This window comes from Leuresthes tenuis, unplaced genomic scaffold (assembly GCF_036924035.1).
Source record: "Leuresthes tenuis unplaced genomic scaffold, fLeuTen1.0.hap1 SCAF_1, whole genome shotgun sequence".
NCBI lineage: Eukaryota > Metazoa > Chordata > Actinopteri > Atheriniformes > Atherinopsidae > Leuresthes > Leuresthes tenuis.
Genome location: NW_027325355.1, coordinates 29116064 through 29125379, shown reverse-complemented (window position 1 = coordinate 29125379; position 9316 = coordinate 29116064). Strand labels below are relative to the sequence as shown.

At 45.3% G+C, this 9316-nt stretch overlaps 2 protein-coding genes across 3 annotated transcripts in view; one reads left to right on the top strand and one right to left on the bottom strand.

Moving 5' to 3' along the window:
• LOC140284845 (desmin-like) overlaps nucleotides 1–4034 on the top strand; it is an 11058-nt gene extending 7024 nt beyond the window's left edge. The window contains exons 4-9 of the mRNA XM_072378885.1: nucleotides 67–299; nucleotides 1086–1211; nucleotides 1291–1511; nucleotides 1590–1633; nucleotides 1794–1876; nucleotides 3909–4034. Coding sequence (XP_072234986.1) covers nucleotides 67–299; nucleotides 1086–1211; nucleotides 1291–1511; nucleotides 1590–1633; nucleotides 1794–1876; nucleotides 3909–3950 — 749 coding nt within the window. The 3' untranslated portion in view covers nucleotides 3951–4034. The remainder of the gene's footprint in view (nucleotides 1–66; nucleotides 300–1085; nucleotides 1212–1290; nucleotides 1512–1589; nucleotides 1634–1793; nucleotides 1877–3908) is intronic.
• A 555-nt stretch (nucleotides 4035–4589) lies between these two features.
• The window catches only part of tmem198ab (transmembrane protein 198ab), a 29261-nt gene continuing 24534 nt past the window's right edge, over nucleotides 4590–9316 (bottom strand). For both annotated transcript variants that reach the window (XM_072378585.1, XM_072378516.1), the window contains 4 exons: nucleotides 8227–8481; nucleotides 7554–8135; nucleotides 7160–7362; nucleotides 4590–6992 (listed from right to left, as the gene is read on the bottom strand). In XM_072378585.1, coding sequence (XP_072234686.1) covers nucleotides 6840–6992; nucleotides 7160–7362; nucleotides 7554–8135; nucleotides 8227–8368 — 1080 coding nt within the window. In that variant the 5' untranslated portion in view covers nucleotides 8369–8481 and the 3' untranslated portion in view covers nucleotides 4590–6839. The remainder of the gene's footprint in view (nucleotides 6993–7159; nucleotides 7363–7553; nucleotides 8136–8226; nucleotides 8482–9316) is intronic.

Sequence of the window (9316 nt, the reverse complement as noted above, 5' to 3'; positions counted from 1 at the left end):
CGGGCTTTTATTGATGCTTCCTGATGTTGTCGATACTTGGTTCCAGCTCGATGTGTTCAAATCCAGCCCTTCAAGCGCTGATCTCTGTCAGATCAACCACACAGAGCGCCATCTCACTCCGTCCCATCCTCCTGCAGGAGATCCGCGAGCTGCAGACCCAGATGCAGGAAACACAGGTCCAGATCCAGATGGACATGTCCAAACCGGACCTGACGGCGGCGCTGCGGGACATCAGGACACAGTACGAGGGCATCGCCGCCAAGAACATCGCTGATGCCGAGGAGTGGTACAAGTCCAAGGTCAGAGAGAGAGAGACATTAACGGAAAAATCACGAGTTTATGCCTTTGAGCTTTGCTCTTTAAGGGCTTTAACTTCTTCACTTACACCTGCTATGATCTGCACTGCATGTAATATCAGACCAGCAGAGGTCAGCAAACACAACATGTACAGGGGGGGGGTGCTCTGAAACTGGTGCAGGAATCTCAAATAAAAAATAACTATATTTTCTTATCCAGTCAGACTTATCTGCTGACGTCTTGTCTTTAGTTTTTTCTAATTTTGACTGCAAGCTCATGATGAGAAATCGTTTTTTAACACTTTTAAAGGGAATAAAACATCTCAAAACCCAAAATCTTGGCTCCTCCTGGATGCTCTGTCCTCAGGGTTCAAATCCCAGAGAAACTAATAATATTTCATGTTATATTAACACAAGTAAATAGAAAAAATACCTCAAAGAGGCACAAATCAACCAGAAGAGTGTAGACTTATCCACAAAGTGGCTGCAGACAGACAGAAAAAAACTGTGCATTTAAAACTACATAAAGAGACTTCAGATGACCACACAACAATCATAAAGAGGTGCACAAAACCAACCACAAGTAGAGGAATAAGGCAGGCAAAATGTCCACAAAGGGACCTTAAAGACGTTTTAAAATGACACAAACATAAGACAAAGCTGTGAGAATAGCTTCAAACTTCAGATGTTTTATCGTCAGTCGTCAGTCCGGTTGTTGACTGGATCGAAACCTCTGACCCCATGGTCCAGGTCGCACTCAAACGTGACCTCTGACCTTTGTCCCCGCAGGTGTCGGACCTGAACCAGGCGGTGAACAAGAACAACGAGGCCCTGAAGCAGGCCCGGCAGGAGACCATGGAGTTCAGGCACCAGATCCAGTCCTACACCTGCGAGATCGACTCGCTCAAAGGCACCGTACGTCGCCCACATCTCCTCATCGGAGCTTTCCGAGTCCTCGCCAACCTCGTCTCACTCGTCTCTCTTCCACACCCAGAACGAGTCTCTGATGAGGCAGATGCGGGACATGGAGGACCGCCACGGGCACGAAGCCGCCGGCTTCCAGGACACCATCGCCCGGCTGGAGGCGGAGATCTCCAACATGAAGGACGAGATGGCCCGCCACCTCCGAGAGTACCAGGACTTGCTTAATGTCAAGATGGCACTGGATGTGGAGATCGCCACCTACAGGAAGCTGCTGGAAGGGGAGGAGAGCAGGTGATGTTCGGAGCAATCCAAGACGTTCTGAACTACTCTTTGCATGACTTTTATTCTCTCTGCCGTGTCTCCTTGCAGGATTGCCCTGCCGGTGCAGAGCTACTCCACCCTGAGCTTCCGCGGTACGAACTCTCCCAAGCACAAAACCAGAGGACTCTTTACCCAGCATAAAGGCCCCCCCCCCCACAGCTTGGTTTATCTTTAAAACCCCATTTATTTCCTGAGTTTCACGCATATTCTAACTCTGTAAGCTGACCTCTTCGTGTTTCCCTGTTGGAACAGAGACCAGCCCTGAGCATCGCTCCTCTGAGTTGCATTCAAAGAAAACCGTCCTCATCAAGACCATCGAGACCCGCGATGGAGAGGTAAAAGTGCAGATTTATTCATGGTTTTCCTCCTTTCACTGTCACTGTTGCACCAGTCAGCCGAGCAGCATGGAAGATGGGAGGATTTCTGTGGAATCAAATCAATCCAAACTGATTTTCAACACAAAGACTTGTTCCTTCCACCATTTACCAAAGCCTGGAAACACAGTCTAACCTTTAAACTCTTCGGCTAACTAAACATTTTGACTGCATATTTCCTTCAGTCCTCACCACAGCTGGTGCATTTGGACAGACTCAAACATTAGCTGAGAACTTTGAGTAGGTTTTGTCAAACTAATTCAAAGTTAGCTAATCCCTGGTTGATTAATCTCTGAAGTACAAGAAAACATCAAGAGCAACAATCCTCGGCAGCTTAAAGTGATCACACCACGGTTTATTTGTCACAAAATAAGACCTTTTATAAGATCCATCCCAGGAACTTTGGATCTTCTTCCAGCTCATACAAACTTATTTAACATATTCGTTCCTAAACTGAACTGAATTCAAAAACAAATATTGAGATTTTAAACAATCTTCCTCCTGTTTCAAGGCTTTAAAGAATTTCCTTTAGTCATGTTTCATGACCTCCTAAACCGAGGCAACGGTAGATATTTCACAGTTAATTAAGCTTATCTGATCCCATAAGATCAGCAGTTAAAATACTATTTTAGCTATTTTACTAAGAATAATCCTTTAAGCCTCTTAGTTTCCCACATATTGATTGATTGATTGATTGACTGTGCCCCATGTCCATGCTGAAGCTGATGGTCGGTACCGATGAGCACTAGACTGGCTCAGGGCTCACTTTCAGTCACCTCCGGCCTAAATAACCGAAACAGACAGAATTCTTCACCTCACACGACTCCGTGTTTCTCTGTAAACACGTGAAGCCTCCCATCCATCCTGTGGAAACACGCTACGCCCGCAGTTCCCCTGGAAAGCATCCATCCCGGGCAGGTTGGGACGAGTCGGGGTCGCTGCTCTGAGCCGGAAAAAACAGGACTGACTTGCTCGGGTTTTCTCCTGTTTTTGTCTTGAAGTTTGAAGGATTCTGACAATGCAAGAGAGAACAAGTCGAGCTTTGTGCTGTAGAGGTGAAAATAAATCAAACAAACCTTCAGCAACTTATCCATCATGAAAATAATATTGCCCAACAAACCGAGTTAATTCTACATGAATCATCGTCCTAAACATTGTAAACGCTGTAATACGCAATAAATGTTGAGCATTGAGGAATTTTTGGTGGAGTTTCTATACAGTTGAATATTATCTAAGGCCAAATGTCGGAGTGCTTTTTGTAGTTTTAGGCAAACTGCGGGGACATTTGAAACCTCTTAAAATACTTTAAAATGACCGAGGAATTAAGTATTAACATTAATATTAAGTATCTTACCTTAAAACCTGGTTTTATAAAATAATTACAATAATTTAACGCTATTATTTCTGGAGGAAAGATTAGAGAAGCAGTGGATACAGAATGCAGGAAGCTGAGGCTTCAAGGCGCATCAACTGTAAAGCGCAACGTTGCAGAGATGTGGGGGGGGGGGTCCTGATTTGAGTTGTTGTCTTATGTGAAACCCACAGACTTTAGCAAATGCCAGAACAATTTATCTCCAGATCGTGTTGCTGCTGCATCAGGCTGCGACTCACAACCTTTTTTAGTTTTTTTCATTCTACACCAATAAAAACATAGTTGTGATGAATATTAAATGCAACAAATCACACATTAAAGGCAACTTTTGGAGCCTCCTGCAAGTTAAATGTCACATCTGTGATTAGTTTTTATTATTTCTTTGTGCATTGCATTGTGGGAAAATAACATCCAACAGGAGCAGATTTAAAACTCAAACTGCATCATTTCTTACACTCAAAACCCCCTTAGAGTGTGATACAGTTTAATTTGGTTTATAATGACAGTTATGGTGGAAACGCTTTGTTTGACCAAGAGTTTCCTGTCATGTGTGGTAAAGAAACATGAGAAGTAACTTTACGCGTCTTTTAATGCAGCCTGACTTGTGTTTCTGCCCTCCAGGTCGTCAGTGAGTCGACGCAACACCAGCAAGATATCATGTGACCCACAGAAGACAAGCAGAGACACATCTGGCCCGACTGAGCTGGAAAAGAACAGAAACAAAGATGTGCAAATAAACCTAAAACAAAGACTGACTAACTCTTCAATGCAAATTTAGTTTAAAAGTTACTTCAGTGTGTTAATTTACCCTTAACTCCATTATGGTTTATTTATCTCCACTTACTGGTGTTTTCAACTTAATGCAACTTTAAAATCTACAAAAGCATTTTAAATGATTTGAGTTATTCTGCTGCTGCTCCACCACCCGAGTGAAAAATCCCAGAAACCTTATTGTTTCTCTGCATTCAAGTGCTTCTGCATCTCATTATCTGATCAGTTTTCAGCGCAGAAAGTGTGCAGCAACCAAAGTGAAAATGCATCAGCAGCTGAAGTGTTTTTCCCATCAGGAGTATTTTGAAGATAAGGTGAAACGTACGTGTTTGCTTGTGCTTACCAACAAACAAAAGCAGAAGATGGCAGAGGAGATAAAAGGTGCATGTGGAGGAAGATAAGGACGGGAGGAGGTGGAAAATACTGAGAAAGGCTGTTTGCAGGAGAAATAATCCCCCGTGACTTTCACATGTTGATAGATTTCAGTTTATGTCAGCATGTTGTTGCTTTAAAAGACGACTCACAAACATCGATTGTGCACAGGCCCGTAGGAACACATGCTTTAATAATCACGGTCATAATTCAGTTTAAAAAAAGCATGACGTAACTGGCCTACAGTGATAAGCAGAATGGCTCACAAATATAAATAAAATCAGCAAATAAATACATCTCACTGGAATGAACTTGTCTTAATTAAATTAGTCTTAAGAAAAAGAAAATGTTTCAATGGTAAAAATAACTGAAAAAGTTAATAAGTGCCGTGTTTATGTACAAATTTCACATTGATACACAGGAGAGGGTGTTTGGTGCCACGATGGAGGCAGCAGAAGAGTGCAGTCATGCAATTCAGCTTTTCACGAATAAGAATGAACCCCCTCCCCCCCCCCACACGTGTTTGTTTTTCCCTTAAAAAGGTAAAAGACAAGAGCAAAGTATTCACATTTTTACCGTTGACAAAGATTCTATGTTGTCCCAAATAAAGAAAACGAATGCACACAATGGAAGGAGTTGGTCTAAGTACAAGTTTCTATGGCCACTAGTCCAGTTTCATTCAGACACAGGAGCCATATTCACACTGACACCTCAGCCTGGTCTCATTGGTTAAAGGTGCTTTAAAGGAGGCACATTGGAGCTCTCAGTGCTCGTAAAGATGACCCCTTATTCTGGGACTCAGTGGCCCAATAGTGCTGCCCAAAATGCCCACTTTCCTGTGGAAAGAGGCCTGGCCGGGGCAGAACCCAGTGCTGTGAGCTGTACTGCCTGCACTAACTGGTGTGTCTGTAGCAGACGATTGTTCCTCAACATCAAGCTAACGCCAGCTCGTCACAATAGTAAAAAAAGAGCAGTATGCTAGCTTTTAGCTCGCATACTTTTTACGATAATTTCAAGTTTTGGAAATTTCAAATAAAACAACATTAAAAAAAGCTGAATGAATATGCCTTTAAAACACAAAGCTAACCATGAGAGTAACAACTAGTTAGCTTTACATTTCTCCCAGGTGAACCATTCCCTCAGATCTGATTGGCCAGCTCTGGTCAGGCCGAACAAATAGAAAACGCTTGTAGCATAGCATGTAGTATGAATGTTCAGCATCAGCACCGAATCTCACCTCTATTCAAACATGTTGTTCTTTGACAGCTTGTAAAGAATTTTAATTATCTTTCAACTTTGTTCATGGAATAAAAATCTTTCTCCTCATCCGTTTGCACAGTTTGTCACAGTGTAAAATTGCCAAAGTGTGTGTTTCCCAGCACTTAAAAACTCTTAAATCATTTCTCCGTTTGGGTGAGATCCCAGATAAGGTGCCAGTGTAAATACGGCTGTCGAGCTTCTCCATCCAGGCATCTGTGAAGACAACAACCCAACGCAAAACCCTGCTTATTGTAGCTCTGTGGCTCCCCCCCAACAGCCGGACATGTAATGCAAAAACAAGCCCCTGATGGGAGATCTGCCAGCAGCCCTCCTCCTGTTGCTATATGTGCAGTCCAAGGAGGGGCAAGGCACCCCTTTAAATAGATTCCCTGGCCTTTGTAGAGCAGTTTGACGCTTGAAGTAGAGTATTGTCCAGCACCAAGGGTGACAAAGGGTTTCCCCTCAATAAAAATATGTTTCAAAGAGTCACTGTAGTCCAGATGGCACAGAAAGCAAAACAAAGGGATCCCGGTTTGCATTGAAGGGTTCTTACCTCCCTTTATAGACTATCTATGAGGACTTCTAAGAGGCCTAAAGGCTGAGGAAGTGGTTGCTTCTACAGCATCAGTTCAGTGGTAGAAACAGCGCACCGAAGGAGAGTTTCAGAGTGCTTCAGTGTATGATGGCTGTGTTAGAACCTGAGGTGGGTTTGCAGTGAATCTCCTGACCCTGATCTGTTTTCACTTGGGACATACAGGCTGGAGCCGGGTCCAGCAGGCTGATTCAGATCTCCGTGCCGACCTTTAAGGTTGTAGCTGCTGTGTTTGTTTCAGTTATGTGTGCATGCACTTGTGCACGTTCAGAAAGACGTTCTCTTCGTCACAATCACCCTCCAGCAGGCAGCCGTGAGAAGAGCTGAGGTTTATAATCCAAAAATGAGCAAATAAAAGATTCAGCACGCTTGCTTTTCGGGTGAATTCACCTCCAAGCATAATTTTTATCCTGGTATGTTAGTGGCTAATCCCAAATTATGTTAAACCTAGAATCTTTGTACTTAAACCCAGTGACAGCTTGTTTGATTAGTCACCAAAGAGTCAGGTGTCTCCCTGGTTAAATGGTGTGTTTAAGCCTCTGGGGGTCAGGAAGTAGTCAGACCCGCAGAGAAGGTCCTGCTGCTCCAGTGAGAGGAGTCGTGGAGCCACAATCGTAGCTCATCTCCACCACAGCGTGGGAGCCGCCAACCAGCCGACCCGGGAAGGGCTGTGCCTGCACTTGCCGGTCTCGGAAACTCTGGATGTAACTCTGGGAAAAACAGATTTGATTAGAAGGTGTAATAAGAAAATTTCTCCATCGGATTATTTCATGATTTTTTAAACTTGAAGGAAAGAAAGGTGACATAAAGTGAAGCGGTTTGTGACTGTAAGCACACAGTTTTTGCTGCTGGAGGCCATGACACTTTGGCTTCTCACCGGGGAAAGGACATCCGTGTCGTAGCGGCGGATGGGGTTGGGTTTGCGGCGGTAGGCGGGCTCAGCGTTGACTTGCTTGGCCTGATGGTGATGGTGGGATGAGGAACCATGCTGCTGCTTTTTCTTCTTCTTGTTTCGGTAGCGGTCGTCCCGTTGGCGAATCCGCATCACCTGCATCCTCCTCTGCTGGCGGCTGATGATTACTGCGGCAGACAAGGGAAAGTTGATGAGCAGAGGCTCCTTTTCTGCTGTAAATCCTATAAAACCAGCACGAAATCCACCAACATTTCCTCGATTGACTTATTCTGTCATTTCACCTCAACCAGCATTTTAATCAGCAACTGGAAGCAAAACAGAAACAACAACAAAAAATGTCCCATTCAGGTTTGCTTACCCTTGGTGTGGGAGTATCCCCCTGCGGTCACCTTCCACTGGACTATGACACCCAGCAGGGTGAGGGCGGGCCACACGCCCAGCACCACCCACGTCAGCCAGCACACAGGCTTCCCAGACTCCGCCTTAATCCGCTCGTACATGTACAGAACCAAGGCAAACAGCTCCACGAAGTAGTCCAACGCCACCGTGATGACTGCGGCGCCGAACACCGCTGTGGACAGCGTGGTAAAGAGGCGCTGCCACTGCAGGGTCAGTACGGCAAACAGCATGCCCAGGCCAAGCAGCACGCCCAGGGGCACCCAGACGGAGCGTGGCGGGCTGTCGGAAAGCTCCTCCATACCCACCAGGGTGGCCACGGCCACCAGCAGGCCCAACAGCAGGCCCACCATGAAGAGCCCCACGCTGCGAACCAGCATGGTGACCAGGCCACAGAGCGTCCCGATGCCCAGGCCGATGCCCACGGAGGCCTCCACGCTCAGCTGGGTGTCCAGCACGCGCTCCTTGTAGCAGAGCATGAAGATAACGACGGAGCCAAACATCAGGCCCGTCAGGAACATCACCGCTTTGAAGCAGCGATACCCTGAAAGAACGCAAGACACCATAAACAAGCCTGGAAGAGGAAAAATACCTGTTGTGTGGGGCCTCAAACCTTTAGGAATTTCACGGCTTACCAAAGAAGCAGTAAATGATGCCGAAGAGGCAGCACATGGAGCAGATGACGGAGGGAACCACCTTGTAGTGCCTGGCAGTGTCCTGGCAGCCGTCCAGCCGCTCAGGGCTCGGCTCCAGTAGTGTCTCAAGGGTGGTCGTCATGGCGACCGGGAGCAGGGAGGAGGAGGAGGAGAGGAAAGGTGGAGGAGGAGAGGTGATCAAGTGGGAGGCAAGGAGCAAGGGATGTTATGGAGCACTGCCCAGGTGCATATTACCTGAGGAAAGAGTACAAAGAGGAGGGAAAAGGATGAGATCCTGTTAAAGTAAGAAGGAGAGTTCTGTAGAGGTAAGATCATCGTATTGTGGTCTGAATATGTTATCAGACATTAAACTAACCTAAATCAAAAGCCAACAGGTACATTTACATGTTCAGTTACAGCTCAGAGACTAAGTTAGAAGCCTGAAAATGGTGCACAACCTCCTGAGTAATAAAAAAAACAAGAAAAAAGTAGCTAAAAGCACTTTTTTTAAAATAAAAAGCAATAAGTCACCAAAGGTTTCTGAAAAATCTCCAAATCGAGAAACAAAGTCGGTGGTCAGAAGCTCACGACGAATGTAAAATAAAAGTTTCTCATCATGAACACTGACTCAGGTTTAAATACATGAAGCCCCGTGTGCTGACTTTGTCCTTCCTCTGAATTCAAACACTTCTCAGATTTGACCCGTTCGTCTGACTCCTTTTAGGACATAACTAAGTTTGGTTTCACGCTGCACACCGAGTTCACTGAGAAAAACATCATTAAACAGGCTGTAAGGGTTTATTTCTGATTTTATCGTATAAAAATCTCTATTTCAGCAGACAGCAGCCATTTGCCACATTCAGATAGAGCAGGGATGTCAAAGTCCGGTCCTGGAGGGCCGCTGTCCTGCAGGTTTTAGATGTTTTAGATGTTTCCCTGCTTCAACACACCTGAATCAGATCAATGCATCATTAGCAGGCTGCTGCAGAACTTAATCTTTTTCGAAGAGATCCATTTAATCTGAATCAGGTGTGTTGAAGCAGGGAAACATCTAAAACCTGCAGGACAGCGGCCCTCCAGGACCGGACTT